This window comes from Hypanus sabinus, chromosome 8 (assembly GCF_030144855.1).
Source record: "Hypanus sabinus isolate sHypSab1 chromosome 8, sHypSab1.hap1, whole genome shotgun sequence".
Classification (NCBI taxonomy): domain Eukaryota; kingdom Metazoa; phylum Chordata; class Chondrichthyes; order Myliobatiformes; family Dasyatidae; genus Hypanus; species Hypanus sabinus.
The window spans coordinates 25,930,591-25,950,545 of NC_082713.1; the positions used below are offsets into that span (position 1 = coordinate 25,930,591).

At 42.2% G+C, this 19,955-nt stretch overlaps 1 protein-coding gene across 7 annotated transcripts in view; it reads right to left on the bottom strand.

Moving 5' to 3' along the window:
- Positions 1-19,955, bottom strand: part of nexmifb (neurite extension and migration factor b) — a 282,397-nt gene that overhangs the window by 22,394 nt on the left and 240,048 nt on the right. For all 7 annotated transcript variants that reach the window (XM_059976847.1, XM_059976845.1, XM_059976844.1 and 4 more), the window contains 2 exons: positions 12,863-12,987; positions 6,571-6,727 (listed from right to left, as the gene is read on the bottom strand). In XM_059976847.1, the coding sequence (XP_059832830.1) occupies positions 6,571-6,604 (34 nt within the window). In that variant the 5' untranslated portion in view covers positions 6,605-6,727; positions 12,863-12,987. The remainder of the gene's footprint in view (positions 1-6,570; positions 6,728-12,862; positions 12,988-19,955) is intronic.

Sequence of the window (19,955 nt, forward strand, 5' to 3'; positions counted from 1 at the left end):
CTGGCCCTGAGATACCGACTGTTCACTCTTTTCCATAGATGCTGCCTGACCTGCCGAGTTCCTCCAGCATTTTATGAATGTTGCTTTGGGTTTCCAGAACCTGCAGATTTTATCATGTTTTAAATACTCCCCGTTTTTTTCCCTAAATATTAAATGCACAAACATTCAAATGCTATTTTTGGTACAGTGCAAGGCTCCAAATTCATTGCCAAGGATACCCTCATTTTGGAATGAGGGTCAAAGCAACTAAAAGACAAGACAGCAATCTTGTCCACCCTGTCACGGCACAAGGTATGATTCACTGCCATGAGGTTTATCAAGGAAGTGGCACATCAGAGATCAGGGAGCATATCAATCTATATGGCACCAATATATTACTATATGTTTTATATTTAAACCTCAATATCAGTTCTTATTATTTGACATTCTTACATGTTTCTTGAAGCTTCTCTTTGCTTACCTCTAAAAGAATGTATCACCTGTAAGATCCAATAATGCTTTACCTCAGACTAGGGAAAAAACCAAATTAAGGGAAGAGGTGCTTTTTTAAAAAAAATGGGGTACAATTATTAAATATATTTTGATTGTTTTCTCTTTTAAAAAATCAGAAGGAAAGACCCTGATGAAGGGTCTCGGACCGAAATGTAGACTGTTCATTCCTTTCCATAAACAAGAGAAAATCTGCAGATGCTGGAAATTGGAGCAACACACACAAAATGCTGGAGGAACTCAGCAGACCAGGCAGCACCTATGGAAAAAACTAGTCAATGTTTCAGGCTGAAATCTTTCGGCAGGACAGAGAGAAAAATTCTGAGGAGCAGATAGGGAGATAGATTCTGGAAAGGTGTTGTGGTGGGAGATTTTAATTTCCCAAATATTGATTGGCACCTCCCTAGAGCAAGGGGGTTAGATGGGGTGGAATTTGTTAGGTGTATTCAAGGTTTCTTGACATAATATGTAGATAAACCTACAAGAGATGAGGCTGTACTTGATCTGGTATTCAGAAATGAACCTGGTCAGGTGTCAGATCTCTCAGTGGGAGAGCATTTTAGAGATAGTGATCACAGTTCTACTTCCTTTACCAAAGCATTGGAAAGGGATAGGAGCAGACACGTTAGGAAAGCGTTTAATTGGAGTAAGGGGAAATATGAAACTATCAGGCAGGAACTTGGAAGCATAAATTGGGAACAGATGATCTCAGGGAAATTTACAGCAGAAATGTGGTAAATGTTCAGGGGATATTTGCGTGGTGTTTTGCATAGGTACATTCCAATGAGACAGGGAAAGTAACCATGGTGTACAGAGGCTGTTGAAAATCTAGACAAGAAGAAAAGAAAAGCTTCGAAAGGTTAAAAAAACTAGGTAATGATAAAGATCCAGGAGATTATAAGGCTAGCAGGAAGGAGCTTAAGAATGAAATTAGGAGAGCCAGAAGGGGCCATGAGATGGCCTTGGTGAGCAGGATTAAGGAAAACCCCAAAACATTCTACAAGTATGTGAAGAGTAAGAGCTTAAGATGTGAGAGAATAAGACCAATCAACTGTGACAGTGGAAAAGTGTGTATGGAACCAGAGGAGATAGCTGAGATACTTAATGAATACTTTGCTTCAGTATTCACCACGGAAAAGGATCTTTGCGATTGTAGGGATGACTTATAGAGGATTGAAAAGCTTTGGCGTATACACTTTAAGAAAATGGATGCGCTGGAGCTTTTGGAAAGCATCAAATTAGTTAAGTCTCCAGAACCAGACAAGGTGTACCCCAGGGCACTGTGGAAGGGGAGGGAGGAGATTGCTGAGTCTCTGGCGATGATCTTTGCATCATCAATGGGGACAGGAGAGGTTCTGGAGGATTGGAGGGCTGCAGATGTTGTTCCCTTATTCAAGAAAGGGACTAGGGATGGCCTAGGAAATTATAGACCAGTGAGTCTTACTTCAGTGGTTAGTAAGTTGATAGAAAAGATCCTGAGAGGCAGGATTTATGAACATTTGGGGACGCATAATATGATTAGGAATAGTCAGCATGGCTTTGTCAAAGACAGGTTGTGTGTTACAAGCCTGAATGAATTTCTTGAGGATGTGTCTAAACACATTGATGTAGGTAGAGCAGTAACTGTAATGTATATGAATTTCAGCAAGGCATTTGATAAGGTACCCCATGCAAGGTTTATTGAGAAAGTAAGGAGGCATGGGATCCCAGGGGGCCTTGCTTTGTGGATTCAGAACTGGCTTGCCCACAGAAGGCAAAGAGTGGTTGTAGATGGGTCACATTCTGTATCGGTGACCAGTGATGTACCTCAGGGATCTGTTCTGGGTCTCCTTCTCTTTGTGATTTTTATAAATGACCTGGATGAGGAAGTGGAGGGATGGGATAGTAAATTTGCTGATGACACTAAGGTTGGGGGTGTTGTGGATAGTTTGGAGGGCTCAGAGGTTACTGCGGGACATCGATAGGATGCAAAGCTGGGCTGAGAAGTGGCAGATGGAGTTCAACACAGATAAGAGGTGGTTAATTTTGGTAGGTCAAATACAATGGCAGAATATAGTATTAATGGTAATTCTCTTGGCAGTGTGGAGGATCAGAGGGATCTTGGGGTCTGAGTCCATAGGACACTCCAAGCTGCTGTGCAAGTTGACTCTGTGGTTAAGAGTTTAAGAGCCGAGAGGTAATGTTACAGCTATAGAGGATTCTGGTCAGACCCGACTTGGAATACTGTGCTCAGTTCTGGTCACCTCACTACAGGAAGGAGGTGAAAACTATAGAAAGGGTGCACAGGAGATTTACAAGGACGTCAACTGGATGGAGGAGCATGCCTTATGAGAATAGGATGAGTGAACTTGGCCTTTTCTCTTTGGAGCGACGGAGGATGAGAAGTGGCCTGATAGAGGTGCATAAGATAATGAGAGACACTGATAGTGTGGATAGTCAGAGGCTTTTTCCCAGGGCTGAAATGGCTAACACAAGAGCACATAGTTTTAAGGTGCTTGGAAGTAGGTACAGAGGAGATGACAGGGGCAAGTTTTTTATGCAGCGAGTGGTGAGTGTGTGGAATGGGCTGCCAGTGATGCTTGTGGAGTCTCTTTAAGAGATTCCTGGATAGGTACATGGAGCTTAGAAAAACAGAAGGCTATGGGTAACCCTAGGTAATTTCTAAAGTAAGTACATGTTTGGCACAGGATTATGCTGTGGTTTTTCTATGATTCTAGATTTAAAATGTGGGGGGAGGGGAGAGAAAGCCACCAGGTTTCAGGTGAAACCTGGATGGGGAGGGATGAAGTAATGATCTGGGAAGTTGATTGGTGAAAGAGACAGAAGGCCATGGAAGAGAAAAAGGAGAAGGAGCACCAGAGGGAGGCGATGGGTGGGCAAAGAGATGAGATGAGAGAGGGAAAAGAGGATGGGAAATGGAGAAGGAGGGGGAATTGGGGGGCATTACTGAGGGTTTGACAAATCGATGTTCATGCCATCAGATTGGAGGCCACCCAAATGGAATATATGTTGTCCCTTCAAGCTAAGTGGGGCCTCATCATGACAGTGCAGGAGGCCATGGATGGACATATCGGAATGGGAATGGGAAGTGGAATTAAAATGGATGGCCACTGGGAGATCCCGCTTGTTCTGGCAAATGGAGCATAGAAGCTCAGCAAAGTGATCTTCCAATCTATGTCCAGTCTCACCAATGTAGAGGAGGCCACACCAGGAGCACCGAATACAGTAAATGACCCCAACAGACACACAGGTGAAGTGTCACCTCACCTGGCAGGACTGTTTAGGGCCCTGGATGGTAGTAAAGGAGGAGGCGTAGGGGCAGGTGTAGCACTAGTTCTGCTTGCAAGGATAATTGCCAGGAAGGAGATCAGTGGGGAGGATCGAATGGACAAGGGACTCGCATAGGGAGTGATCCCTGCAGAAAGCAGAAAATGGGGGGGGGGGAGGGAAAGACCTGCTTGGTGGTGGGATCCTGTTGGTGGTTGCGGAAGTTGCAGATAATTATGTGTTGCATGCAGAGGCTGGTGGGGTGGTAGGTGAGGACAAGAGGAACCCTATCCCTGTAGGGTGGCGGGAGGATACGGTAAGACCAGAAGTACATGAAGTGGAAGAGATGCTTTTCATAGATGCTGCCTGAATTGCTAAGTTCCTCCAGCATTTTGTGTGTATTATGAAAGATATAACTGTCGTGAACTGAGAACCTGTCTTTGGAATGACACGTCTACAACAAACATTCTCAAAATCAGCTGCAGTATGGATTTTTAGTTTTGTTTTTCCAGTAATGTGTTTTAATGATCAAATCAAATAAGCACTCTTGAGTGCCCTGTACAGCATTACATTTTCATTTCCCGTAGCACCATCATTATGACTCAGAATAAAAGTCAATGCAATGTCAGTTAATGAGAAAGTATTATATTGGTACATGATGTACCATTCCGATTCATTCCATTCTAAGGTTTATTCTACTGTCATGGTATCTCACCAGTTGTATTCCCCAAATAAATCTAATGTTCCAACTAGCTAGACCTGTTAAGATTCTTTCCTCTCGGTTTTCCATTGTAATCCAGTGCTCTTTGTTAAGAGGGGACAGGCTCACAATGAGCTTGAGGGATCATCTCTTCTATGCACTTTCCTCTTTAGAAACTTTAACCCTCCTGGATAACATATCATGTTGGAGATAAGTGCCAGGAAGGTTTTCATCTTAAACTTGTGAAATCTTCAAACATGTCATTTTACAATCATCAACTTAAAATCATGGAAGCACTACAGCACAGAAATAGGCCCGTTGGTCCATCTAGTCTGTGCCAAACTATTATTCTGCCTAGTCCCATCGACTTGGACCTGAACTATAGCCCTCCAGACCCATCTTAGTACACTAAATATTTCTGGTTTACAACAGGAGGCAAAGGAGAAAATGGGGTAAACGTTTGACATTTATTCTTTGCTGTAGAGATGAAATTTAGTTGACGTTAAACACTCGCTTCTAAAATTGGATTCCACTGAAGTCAAAGATGAACTTCAATACATATTATACACCAAGTCTAGAGCATGCAATCGAAGCTGATTTTCCATAATTTACTGCATTAATACTGCAACCGCAATTTAAAGTTAGTTGTAAAGGTGCTGAGAATCATAAAAGGCTTCATTTAAATGCAAATTTTTTCCCCAGAAAATTTACAAAAAGCTGTTCACAACATAAAAAGAAAAGTCTTTAAGTCTGCAGAAGGAGGATTTCACCACTTAGTGTATAAGATGCTAACACATAGGAGCAGAATTAGACTATTCAACCCATCAAGTCCACTCTGCCATTCCACCACAGCTGATCTATTATCCCTCTACACCCCATTCTCCTGCCACCTACCCATAACCTTTTATGGCCTTACTAACCAAGAACCTATCAACCTCCACTTTAAATATACCCACTGATTTGGCCTCCACAGCCATCTGTGGCCATGAATTCCACAGATTCACCACGCTCTGGCTAAAGACATTATTCTTCACCTCTGTTCTAAATGGATGGCCCTCTATTGTGAGGCCGTGCCCTCTAGTCCTATACTCCCCAGCACGGGGAGAGGTTAACAGGACTTTATCACAGCTCGGGGCATTCCGGAGTTTGGAGTTCAATTCAGGTGCTGTTCTGTAAGGAGTCTCTGCACGTCCTCCCTGTGGAATGGTGTCTTTTCTCCGGGTGTTCCGGTTTAGTCCAAAGACGTATCGGGTAGGTTATGTAGTCATTCTTTTTCCATGACTGGGTTCGGGTTAATCGGGGTTGTGGGGTTGTTGGGGTGGCTTGGCTCAGAAGGCTGGAAGGGTCTGCTCCATGCTGTATCACTAAATAAATAAATAGGAAATGTCCGCTCCACATCCACTTTGACGAGATCTCCCTCGTTTCTTCCTGAACTCCATCAAGCATGGCCTGTAAATTTGAGCACATCCAGAAAATCTGTGGGATACCAGTTATCCCTTTGCACACTGGGTGCTGCCGAAAACCTCACCTGTGCCCAAGGCCCAGGAGTCAGAAACTACAGCCTTGATCACTTGTGGCCAGAAATGTGCCACCTCGTTCATCCTCTCCCGAGGCCAGACTTGGGAGCTCCATGGCTGGTAACCCACTGGCTCTGGGGTGGGGAAAGGAGAGCTGACTATTGCATTAAAAGAACCATCAGCTGATATTGTTGGGGGGGGGGAAGGGCTGTTGGAAATCACACTAAATTTTTGAATGGGGAAGGTAGTCTGGAAGGCGTGAGTGGTGCCAAGAAGTGACCTGCAAATGGTTGTTTAATTGTCACCTCATCTGAATAAAAGCGATTTTCAGCCACATTGTGTCAAACATGGCAGAGCTATTCAGTCTAATTTCGAGGCACTAACGTTCTTTAACCTTACTGTGAGCATAACAATTCTGCTTCCTCATCAGTAAATGCTCAAGTAGTCGAAATTATCCAGAACTCTCAGAGGTATTGATCATTCCCCTATTCTCGAGTAAGGCCATTTATAATGCTTTTTTGTTCAAAACAGGAACAGATGTCAAAGTTTTGGCACTTTTTTTCAATTCTGCAATAATTTATGAATTAATTGACATACCTGCTGTTTCCATGTTCTGTGCTTCGACAAACATGAAATATTGGCTGGGTTTAATTTCTCCCTGTAAAGTTAGCCGATGTAGTGAGAGTCTGCATGATGCCGATGCAGAGGCACTGTTTTATAACCACCTTCACCAACAGTTTTCAGAAAGATCCTCCTGCAAAACAAGATTAAAACATTTTTTGATCAAAGAAAAGGCAAAACAAAAATTACCCGTGAACATGGACCATCCAAGCCATTGCTGTCTTCTCACTGCTGCCATTGGGAAGGGGGAACAAGAGCCTTAGGGCCCACACCACCAGGTTCAGGAACAGTTATTACCCTTCAATCACCGGGCTCCTGACCCAGAGTTGGATATCTTCAACAGTGAATAGATCCTACAACCTAAGGACTCATGTTCTCAGTATTATCAATTAATTTTGATGGGCTGAATTCATGGTTGAATGTGCAATGCCTTTGTACAAATGTTGGGACTGCAAATTCAAGCGATCTTGAATTTTTCCATGGAGAGAGGGATCATACTCAGAGCTAGACTTTTTCACCCATGGCAGACGTAATGCATCGCGCCAACATCTACCCATTAACCCTAACAGTAAACTCAACTTTTTTCATTCCTTGCTCTGAGAACAAAGAACACTATAGCGATTCAGCCCATGATGTTTCAACCTACTGTAAGATCAATCTAACACTTTCCTCCGTCATAACAGTCCATTTTTCTTTCATCCATATGCCTAGCTAAGAGTCTCTTAAACGTCCTGGAAGTATCTACATCTACCACCACCAAGTTTCACTCACCTACCTCTCTCACTCTCTGTGTAAAAAAAGCCTACCTTTGACATCCTTCAATACTTCCCTTCAACCACCTTTAAGTTATGCCCCCTGGATTTAGCCATTTCCACCCGGAGGAGAAAAGTTTCTGGCTGTCCACTCAATCTCTGCCTCTTATCATCTTGTACACCTCGATCAAGTCACCTCTCATCCTCCTTCGCTCCCAAGAAAAAAGCCCTAGTTCACTCAACCTATACAGGTACATTGTAATCCACGTACGTTCCTTTTTGTTTCTAACAACTTTAGCTTATAAACAGTTAGCATTGAATCCAATTACAGAGAGCTGCTAACATGGTGTTCTCTTGACTTGTTTTTCATATTGCAGAAAGCAGCGTTGAGTGAAACATTTAAATAAGGGAGGCATAGAAGGCTATAGTCCTAATGTGGGCATGTGGGGCTACTGTAGACGAGCAAAAGGAAAAAAAATAGAAATAATGGGCTGAAGGGCTCATTGCTATACTGTATTTCTCTATGTTTCTTTAACTAATAATGACTGAAATTTAAAAGATTTACACATTAACATAGAGTACTCTGATAGTTTATTACTTGCACAGTTTGCAAGGCCAAAGTCTCTAAACATAGGTCAACAATATTACACTGAGGTAAAGAAAAGAGTAAACCAAGAAATTGTGATTAGGAGGCCCTGAGTGCAGACGTCGTATTGGAATTATTGTTCAGTGTGTTTGCTGGGTGGGTTCTAGTGAGCTGCAAGTCTTGCCCTTCTATAATTAACACACAACCCTCTATAAACCCGCAAACTGCAGGATGACTTCAGATTGGGCAGGCTAAGGGCTCCGTTTCTAAGGAAACTGAACTTAAGTAGGCATCCATGAAGTGAGTCGGAGAGGTTGCAGGGCCAATATCAGCAAATTGGAAATAATAAATCAATTAAGTTCAAAGGATTATAACTGTTTCAATAGCGGAAAAAATAAAGTTAGTGTGACACAGGGGTTTGAGTTTGGCAATTGGAGAAGAATCATTGTAATTCATCCACTTTACAATAACATAGTATTAGTTTTCCAAATTAAAGAACTATCCCATTTGTAATTGAATGATGAAAATTAATTACTGGGAGGATTGCTATTATTTAAAATCACTGTTCTAAGTGGCTAAGTACGTGCATAAAACTAATAACACTTCGATAATACAGTTTTCTTGGGACTTAGACTGAAGTGGAGTTAGGATCAGAATCAGGTTTATTATCACTGATATATGTCCTGAAATTTGTTTTCTGGCTGCAGTACACTGCAGGACATAAATATCACTGTAAGTTACTATAGTAAATAATAGTGTGAAAGAGGAATAGCAAGGTAATGTTCCTGGGTTCATAACTCTGGTCACAGAGAAGAAAAAGCTGTTCCTAAAAAGTTGAGTGTGTGTCTTCAGGGTCCTGTACGGCCTCCCTGATGGGAGGAATGAGAAGAGGGCATGTCCCAGTTGGTGAGGGTCCTCAATGATGGATGCTGCCTTCTTGAAGCACCACCTTTTGAAGATGTAGATTTTTTGCATATTGGATGATAATCCATTAACACTTTCAATTCACTTTTTTTAGACATGCTACACAGTAATATGATACACTTCCCAGTGAGCCAGCCAAATTCAAAGACACAATGATACAATATCCAGTGTGCTTAAAATCAGAATGGGAACAAGGACCCGGTGTGCCAAATATGAGCATAGGACAGGGAACAGCATCCCAAGGCCAGATACCGAATCACCAGGATTTATGGACAAGGAGCTAGCAGGTTATTGGAGTTTCACTGCATGAGTCCGGTTTGTTCTCAATCTCCATCAAGATGTCCAATGACATTCCTTGATACAAAATGAACCCCAAAGAAAATCAATAGAAGGTAAGGAGCTTAATTCAATCTAATCTGACCAATTAAAAAAATCACATCCTTCTCATTGCATAGACGCTTTCTGACCTGCTGCGTATTTCCAGCATTTTCTGTTTTTAACATCAGATTTCCACCATCTGTATTTTTACTTGCACATGACTGGGTTCCGTCCAAGTAAATTTGATGGTAGAATTTATTCTAACATTTATGGTACTTGTTTCCTAAAACAGAGGATATAGCCTTATCTGATCTAATGATGCTAATTAATTTCAGAGAGCAATGCTATTATACGAGATCATTGTTCACAGTGCTGCTCTTCTGTATCAAATGTTGCCAATCTGACCATCTGTTTGTCACATTTTCAAAGCCCTATGTTCCGATTATTCTTGCTCAGCAAACACAGCAGGTACCACTTTGTTCCCAAGTACAAGCTCTCCATGCATCACACCTAACCTCGAATCTAAGCACTGCACCTGTCTGTCTGCGGGTTCGTTTGACCTCAAGCTCCTCTCCAACCGCAAGCTGGATAGCTCCTACTTTTAGGATGCAGAGCAGATCAAGGGAATGTCAGAAGGATGGTTGATTTGAGTCTACTTGTCTCCTGACTGAAAAGGGAATTTGGATCCGATCGAGACCCGATCCTTGTATTTATATGATGGGTTTGACATAGTGCTAGCTCAGACGAGACAATGTGTGCTGCTGTAATTGTATTTGTATGTGTGCAGCTTAGACAGTGAGGACTGTCTACAATTACAGCAGGTGTACTGCAGAGGCAGCCACAGATCCACTGCCTGTAATAAACGCTGGCTGATTTTTCCATTGTCTTCAGTTAGCACACAAAATATGGCCTAGGTCCCAAGTGGCCTTTCAAAAGTGAAAGTAAGGCCATTGTCCCATTTAAAGCAACTTTTGGGAGACGACTGGTGGAATAAAAAGAAAAATGCTGGAAAACATTCAGTAAGTTTGGCGGTAGCTGTGGAGGGAGAAAGAGAGATTACATTTCACAATGATTCTTTGACAAAATCGGGAAAGCAAGGAAACAAGTTAGTTCAGATGAAGAACCTTCAACCAGAAATGTTAACATATTTTTCTTTCCCTAGATGCTGCCTGACCTGCCTTGACCAGGTAACTTTTTAATACTTTTATTATGGATTTCCAGCATTTTATACATTTTCATAACAATGCTATTGGAAAGAGCAAAAGGAATACGATGAGAGAGACCAAGTCACATTTGTTGACAATTACATACTCTCAAACATCCAAATTGGTTGGTACGAAGGGCATGCGACATTTGTGGGCTGCCCCCAGCACATCCTCGGACTGTGTTGGTTGTTGTCGGAAAATGGCGCATTTCACTGTACGTACTGATGTTCTGATGTACTTGTGACAAATAAAGCTAATCTTTATTTTTATCTTTGACTGCCTCCTCAGAAGAAATATACTGTACAGTCAACCAGAAAGGAGTTATGAGTCCACATTGCATTAGTATCTTGGCAGGGAAGGCTGTCAAACCCTGTTTTTTAATGGATGACTTCCCTCATTTAGCTCGCTGCTGACAAGAAGTGGAGCCTCTGCTCGCTATCTTACTCTCTCAGTACCAGAGAAGACTTCCAACTGACTGCAGTGTAGTTCAATTAAGATAGCACTGTTAATGGAAATTAAAATCATGACCATTCAGATATAATTATCCAAATGTCAAAGATTTGACTTTCTTTTCTTATAATGATGTTTATTATTCAAAGGGCAGCTCATATCTCAGTGTTATCCCATTTCCTCACAGGTCACTGAAAACAAACAGTTTCACTGCTTTGTTTTGTAACAACAGATCCTTCTTAAAGTTTTCCTGGTCCGACTTGAAAGAGTGCAGAGAAAATTTACAAGGACATAGAAACATAGAAAATAGGTGCAGGAGTAGGCCATTTGGCCCTTTGAGCCTGCACCGCCATTCAGTATGATCATGGCTGATCATCCAACTCAGAACCCTGTACCTGCTTTCTCTTCATACCCCCTGATCCCTTTAGCCACAAGGGCCATATCTAACTTCCAATGAACCGGCCTCAACTGTTTCTTGTGGCAGAGAATTCCACAGATTCACCACTCTCTGTGTGAAGAAGTTTTTCCTCATCCTGGTCCTAAAAGGTTTCCCCTTTATCCTTAAACTATGACCCCTCGTTCTGGACTTCCCCAACATCGGAAACAATCTTCCTGCATCTAGCCTGTTCAATTCCTTTAGAATTTTATACGTTTCAATAAGATCCCCCCTCAATCTTCTAAATTCCAGTGAGTATAAGCCTAGTCAATCCAGTCTTTCTTCATATGAAAGTCCTGCCATTCCAGGAATCAATCTGGTGAACCTTCTCTGTACTCCCTCTATGGCAAGAATGTCTTTCCTCAGATTAGGGGACCAAAACTGCACACAATATTCTAGGTGCGGTCTCACCAAGGCCTTGTACAACTGCAGTTGAACCTCCCTGCTCCTGTACTCAAATACTTTTGCTATGAATGCCAACATACCATTTGCCTTTTTCACCACCTGCTGTACCTGCATGCCCACCTTCAATGACTGGTGTACAATGACATTGCTGGGATTTGAAGACTCGAGGTACAGGGACTTTAGTCATCAGAGTGTAGGAAAAAGAGGGGAGATTTGATAGAGGTATACAAAATTATGAGGGGTATAGGTAGGGTAAATGCGAGCAGGATTCTACCACTGAGGGTGTGTGAGACAAGAACTAGAGGACAGGGGTTGAGGATGAAAGGTGAAATGTTTAAAGGGAACCTGAGGAGAATTTTACCCCATCACCAATAACATGCCGTGTTCTCATTCTTAGCATCAGGAAGGAGATACAGAAGCCTGAAGGCACACACTCAATGATTCAAGAACAGCTTCTTCCCCTCTGCCATCTGATTTCTGAATGGACATTAAATCCATGAACATGACCTCTCTACTTTTTTTACTGTTTTTATTTTTGCACTACCTACTTAATTTAACTATTTATTATATATAGTTGTGTACTGCAATTCTAATATTATGTAATGCATTGTACTGCTGCCCCAAAAACAACAAAAATGACATATGCTGGTATACTAAATCTGATTTTAATTCTGAACTTCTTCACTCAGAGGGCAGTGAGAGTGTGGAACAAGCTGCCAGCAGAAGTGATGGATGTAAGGCTCAGTTCTAACATTTAAGAGAAATTTGGATAGGTACATTGGGTGGAAGGGGTATGGACTAGGCATATTAATAGTTTGGCACAGGCTAGATGGGCTGAAGGGTCTGGTTTTTTGAGCTATGGTGTTCTATGACTCTATGACCCAGACTATCTCCCCAATCCTTACTCTATGAGTCTTGTTAATTAGATTTGGTGTGCTATTTGATCTGTTCTTTTCATTTCTGTAACGAGGGTGTCACTGGTATTAACAGCGTTTATTGTCCATCCTCACTTCCCTTTGCGGTGAACTGTTAAGAGTTCAAGAGACAAGCATATTCCCACTGCAGTAAATAGGTGGGGTTTTCCAAGACTGTTCACCCAAGTTTGCACTAAGTTCTTTTCAAAAACATCTTTAAAGACAAAAGCTTTAAAAAAAACTACTGAGTCAACCTACTGTTGTAACTCATTCCTTACCGTCTACATCGACCCAGCAGGGTTGATCCGTTTTGGGGTCCCGTGCATCCAGGTCTTTTTCCTGCAGTTCATCCATAAATTTTGTTTGTTATTCCTTATTCCATCAGTCACAGTTGCCGGCCACACTGTAAGTGCATAAAATATATTCCATTAATCTCCACAAGGACTATACGACTGTGATAGCAGAGAGAAAAAAAAATTCATTCCAATACTTAACTCTTTTTAACAACACAAGCGAGGACAAATGTTTATCACAAGTTGGTTTGCTACAGTGGGTACTTAGGTTGCAGGAGATGGTTTATGTGTTTTTTATATAGGTAAATGGAAGGGAGTGCAGGACACAAGGTTAATGCTGCCATTGTTATCGAAATCAATGCTGCTGTAATTACCATCTTCAGAATGAACCAATGGAGAATTTAGTGATCTCTGAAATGAATGAATATAGTTCCATCAATGCTCTAGTGTTTGGGATATGTTAATGTAGTGCTGACAGCTCAAACTCAGTGCTCATAGGGTAAGTTCATGTTAAAAATTGTACATCTCAGTTTTTTTGCTTTCATAATTTTCTAGAAGCAAGTGTTTAATGATTAATCCATTTTGATCCACGGTTTAACAATCGATCCACTCAGGTCTACATTTTCACAATCGATACACACCGTACATTTATAGCAACATGCGTTTATTCTCCGATCTGTGGAGAGATGTGAGTATAATCCATATTATTTTTAATTTTAGTGTCTGATTCCTCAGTTCATATTCCTCAGTAAGGGCCAGCAGCTTTTGGCATGTAATGCTGAGTTTAGTTATGTAGTCATCATACACAAGTGTACTCAAAGAGTGGGCACGATTTGAATATGTACTATTACAGCTATGACCAGGCATTCATAATCCACAGTCAAAGGAAAGTATTATTTCCCTTTATGCAATTCCAGATGTCCAAAAGCATTATACTGCCATTGAAATACTTCAATTATCAGACTATTTATTGACATCTGCCAATGTTTGAAGCTGAGTGCGTTAAATTAAACATAATAAAATTTCCATTATTCAGCAAGTAAAGTCAATTTAGTCAAACATTAGCTTAAAGAAGAGGAAACAGAAACTAAGCAACACACACACAAAATGCTGGAGGAACTCAGCAGGCCAGGCAGCATCTACGGAAAAGAGTAAACAGTTGACGTTTTGGGCCGAGACCCTTCAGCAGGACTGGGGAGAAAAAGACGGAGTCAGAGTAGGAAGGTGGGGGAGTGGAAGGAGGAAACACGGTGACTGGTGAAACTGGCTGTGGGGGGGAGGGGGGGGGGGCAAGTGAAGTAAAGCACTGGGGAGTTGATCAGTGAAAGAGATTTCCAACATCTGCAGATCTTCTCTTGTTTGTGAAACAGAAACTAAAGCAACTTCTGCCAACAAAGCAGGACAATTTCACCAGAAGAAAAACAGTGAGTGCAAAATAGTTACTTACAGATCACGTGCATTAAATGAATCTCAATCACACACAAAATGCACGGTGCTCACTGACAAAGGATTCACGTACTCTGGCTGAATATGTTTGCCACCAGTCAACAATGGTAACCGTGGTCCACAAAAGCTACATGATAGTGACCAGATAATCTGTTTGAGGGTTCAATACCAGTCAAGGCAATGCTCCCCAAAAAATGCCTCCATCAATAACACAATCATTTGAGACACTAGATGGGGTGTTAGTTCAGCATCTTATTCAAAAGTGGCAGTCCCAGGACTGTAACTTGATTTTAAGTCTATAGAGATTTGAATACCAAAATTAGGAAGCTCATTAGGATCATGAGCAGGAACATGGCTGATCTTCCCCCTTTTGATGTCAGTGCGGCATCTACACGGCAACAGCGCCTTGTCTCAGTCAGCTCAAAAACTGAGCTAGGGCGATTCATCTGTACGGCCCAGCCAGAAGATCATGTACCAAAGAATCAGAACTTCAAAACACATCAAAAAATTGCCCTCACCATGGAAATATGCCAATTACCAAATAAAGGGTTAGACCAATTCATAGAGCCATTGACCATAAGAGCATGGGTAACTTCTACGGCTTATTCAGAAAGCTAAGATGAATGGGATCCACGGTATATTGGCCATTTGGGTTCAGAACCAGCTTACCTATTGAAGACAGAGGGTAATAGTCAAGAGGATTTATTTCAGCTAGAGGACTGTGGTTAGTGGTGTTCCACAAGGGATCTGTATTGGGACCTCTGTTGGTTGTGATCTATATAAATGACTTGGATGAAAATGTAGATGGGTGTGTTAGTAAGTTTGCGGATGACTGGCAAAGAATACAACAGGATTTGGATCAGTTTTAGATATGGGCAGAGAAATGGCAGATGGAGTTTAACCCAGCCAAATGAGAAGTGTTGCACCTTGGTAGGTCAAATGCAAAGAGGCAATATACTAACAGCACGATCCTTAGCAGTGGGGATGAACACAGGGAGCTTGGAGTTCAAGTTTATAGATCTCTGAAAATGGCTACACAGGTTGATTGGGTGGTTAAAATGGCATTTGGCATGTTTGTCTTTATTAGTTGAGGTGCTGAGTTCAAGATTCAGGAAGTTATATTGCAGCTTTATAAAATAGTTAGGATGTATCTGGAGTACTGATGCACCACTACAGCAAGGATGTCAAAGCTTCAGAGAGGGTGCAAAAGAGGTTTACCAGGATACTGCCTGGATTAGAGGGCATGTGTGAAAACGAGAGGTTGGACAAGCTTGGGTTGTTTTCTCTGGAGTGGTGGATGCTGAGGGGAGATTTGACAGGGGTTTATAAGATTACGAGAGGCCTAGAGAAGACAGACAGTATTTTTCCCAGGGTTGAAATGTCTAATACTAGAAGGCATGCACTTAAGGTGAGAGGGGGCAAGTTCAAAGGAGATGTGAGGGGCAGGTGTTTTTTACACAGAGAGTGATGGGTGCCTAGAATACACCGTCTGGGGTAGTGTTAGAGGCAGATACATTGGAGACTTTAAAGACATCCATGGAAGGGTATGAACGTTGTGTATGCAGAAGAGATTAGTTAAGCATTTCATTATAAATTTAATTGGTTTAGCATAACATTGTGGGGTGAAGGACCTGTTACAGTGCTGTACTGTTCTATGCTCAATGCCCTACATTCTCAGAAATGGCACCTGGCTTCCTTGGGTTCACTATATCATTTCCCTTTCTAACAAATCAAATCAAGTTTAATTATCATTCAAACCATACATGGATACAGTTGAATGAGGCAGCATTCCTCTGGGGCCTGGGTGCGTAACATACATCCAAAATAATGAGAGAGAGAAAAAAAAAACACATACATCGTTACGCAAGAAAGCACATGTATAGTCCAAGTCCCTGAGCAACATGCAAATTAATGGTACAGCTCCTGGCAATCCAGCCTGTCGTTCCACTGGTCGAACACTGGAGGGCAGCACAGATGGGAGAGACCAGTCTTCAACTGAGCATGGACACCAGGCTACACCACCTCCAGTGTCTTCTCATAACACACACTGCAGGCCAGGCAGCATCTGTAGGAGAAGCACTGTCAACGACAGGGTCTTGGCCCGAAATGTTAACAGTGCTTCTCCTATAGATGCTGCCTGGCCTGCTGTGTTCCACCAGCATTTTGTGTGCATTGTTTGAATTTCCAGCATCTGCAGATTTCCTTTTGTTTGCTCCAGTGTCTTCTCACTTGGACTGCAGCAGCAGGCAGGCCCGTGGCTTGAGGCTAGCCCTCGCTACAACTGAGGCCACTCTGCTGCCTCGTTGCCTGTTTTCCACCAATCAAGGGAAATAGGCCTGCAGCGTTTTACATTATCAACATCTAACAGGGTCTTGTGATCGCAACGTCCAAGACAGTCACGCATGGTTACACTGCATGCACTAACTCTGATGCCTTCGAGTAGCAGGGAGCAAAATGATCTGCTCCAAGGTCAGCTCCTCTGAACCTTCTCTGGCCCGTCCACCAGCTTATCCTTCTTTGGCCTGTTCACTGGCTTCTCCTTCTCTGGCCTGTCCACCAGTCTCTCCTTCTTTGGCCCGTCCACTGGCTTCTCCTCCTCTGGCCCATCCACCGACTTCTCCTCCTTTGGCCTGTCCACCAGTCTCTCCTGCTTTGGCCTGTCCACCAGCTTCTCCTTCTCTGGCCTGTCCACTGGCTTCACCTTCTCTGGCCTGTCCACCAGTCTCTCCTCATTTGGCCTGTCCACTGGATTCACCTTCTCTGGCCTGTCCACCAGTCTCTCCTTCTTTGGCCCGTCCACCAGGCTTCTCCTTCTCTGGCCTGTCCACCAATCTCTCCTCCTTTGGTCCATCCACCGACTTCTCCTCCTTTGGCCTGCCCACCGGCTTCTCCTTCTCTGGCCTGTCCACCAGTCTCTCCTTCTTTGGCCCGTCCACCAGCTTCTCCTTCTCTGGCCTGTCCACCAGTCTCTCCTTCTTTGGCCCGTCCACCAGCTTCTCCTCCTCTGGCCCATCCACCGGCTTTTCCTCCTTTGGCCTGTCCACCGGCTACTCCTTCTCCAGCCCGAGCGCCAGCTTCTCCTTCTCTGACCCGAGTGGCGGCTCCTTCGACATTCCGGCTGTCTGCACTGAACAACAAACAGGTCAATGATGCTGTAGGCCTGCTGCACCCATTGTTCTTGGAGTCCGGTATAGGCTTACAATCACAAACAACACACCTTTAAAAAGAAAAGTGTGCCTTTGGTTGGGTCTGTGTTCAAATGTGCCACCATAGATTTCCCAATTATTTGTTTCAATGATAGGTATGTGATCTCTTCATTAAAGGAGGCTTTTGGCAAGTTCAGCCCTGATCCACCTTGCATTACACAGAAACAGAAATGAGCTATGTGTTGGTATTTGTTTACTATTGTCACATATACCAAGATACGATGAAATGCTTGCCTTGTATACTGTTCATACTTGGTGCATTAAGTATAAGGTAAAACAATAATAATGCAAAAAAGTAAAAAAGCTATCAAAAAACTTCAGTGCAGGTAAATGAAAAAAATTGCAAGATCATGATGAAGTACATTGCATAGAGATTGTATGTGTACAAGGGATTAGATGTATGTCTCCCATTGGCAAAGGCAGTATGAGACACTGACATAACCATAACCAGTTTTGTCCAGCATCTCAGCAACAAGACATATTTTTCTACAACTTGACATTTACAGTTCTTTTCCCCCCGTCAGTAAACCAAATCCCTCTTTTGTCTGACACTTAAGCTAGTCAGGCTTACTTCCTCACATCTCACACATCTATGGCCTTTTAGAACTCTATTTTATGACTCTCTGTTTTGATTCAGGGTTTATAGTTCATGCTTAAAATGCAGGAGGATTTCCACTTTAAATCCCTGTTGAACCCTACTGACAGGTGCGTTCACGTTCCTAAAGGAACCTGACATGAAGAAGAATGCAGACCAGAGTCAATAATCAAAGAAGCCTGGCATGACTAATCATTTAGGAAAGTTAGTCAGTAAGGTTTTAAGGGAGGTAAATTATGTCTCACAAAGAATTGCTCATGTTCTTTGAGGATGAGGGATTCGGGGGATCCTGTAGATGTTGTGTATTGACATTTCCCAAAGGCATCTGACAAGCTCCTACATGAGAAGTTGTTGCATAGATTAAGAGCCGAAGGCATTTTAGTAAGTATGCTAGTCAGCATGCAATGAAAACTCACTGTCATATACTAAACAAAGAATTGGAATTATTTAGCCGTGTTTAATCTGAACCGAAATAATGAATGGTTCAACCACTGGTCCTCAATTGTTAACTGTTTACATTAGTAACCTATAGGAAGGAACTAAATATAAGATTTCTGAGTGTGCTGATGATATGAAAGTAGGTGTAAAGGCAGGTTATATTGAGGAAATTATGATACTGCAAAAGGATATAGATAGAATGAGTGATTCAGTGAAAACCTGGTAAACAAAGTTTAATGTGAGGTCATGCACTTCAGTAAGAGGAAACAAAAGGCAAGCTGAGTATCTACACAGAGCCTGCATATGAAAAAGGTGAGTCTCTAACATTCTCTGTCTCAGAGGGTGGTGAAAGGCAGGGAACTAGATACATTTATAGTGTATATATATATAAATAATATTTGAAAGGTTGAGGAATTGAGGGTTATGGGGAATGGCCATAATGCAGTTGAGGCTAGCACTGAACAGCCATGTTCATACTGAATGGTGAGGCAGACTTGAGATTTTCTTCTATTCTTTTGTTGAAGAAATCTATTTAACAATATGCTTACAACTTATAATGTACTGCTACCACAAAACAGCAAATTCACAACATATGCCAATGATATTAAACCTGATTCATATGTGTAGATAGTGGAGGAGGCTTTCACCTTCAAAAATGAATTTCATTTGGTAATGGTACTCTTATAATGCTGTTCACTACAAAATTCTAAAATTTGCCTCTAGGATTAATGAAACATTGGCATTAAAATCCAAATTAAAACCATGTGTGAGTCGTATCCATGGGACTGTCAGATTTTCATTGATGGTTAGAGAGAAGGGAGGTGTTATGTTTTGCAAATCCAAAATACAAAACTAATTGGAAGCAAAAACAGCTTGCCTTTTGTTTCCTCTTACTGAAGCGCATGACCTCACATTAAACTTCGTTTACCAGGTTTTCACTGAATCACTCATTCTATCTATATCCCTTTGCAGAATCATAATCATAATGTGATCATGGCTGATCATACACAATCAGTACCTCGTTCCTGCCCTCTCCCCATATCCCTTGACCCCGCTATCTATAAGAGCTCTATCTAACTCTCTCTTGAATGCATCCAGAGACTTGGCCTCCACTGCCTTCTGGGGCAGAGCATTCCACATATACACCACTCTCTGGTGAAGAAGTTTTTCCGCATCTCTGTTCTAAATGGCCTACCCCTTATTCTTAAACAGTGGCCTCTAGTTCTGGACTCACCCATCAGCGGGAACATGCTTCCTGCCTCCAGTGTGTCCAATCCCTTAATAATCTTATATGTTTCAATCAGATCCCCTCTCATCCTTCTAAATTCCAGTGTATACAAGCCTAGTTGCTCCGATCTTTCAACATATGACAGTCCCGCCATTCCGGGAATTA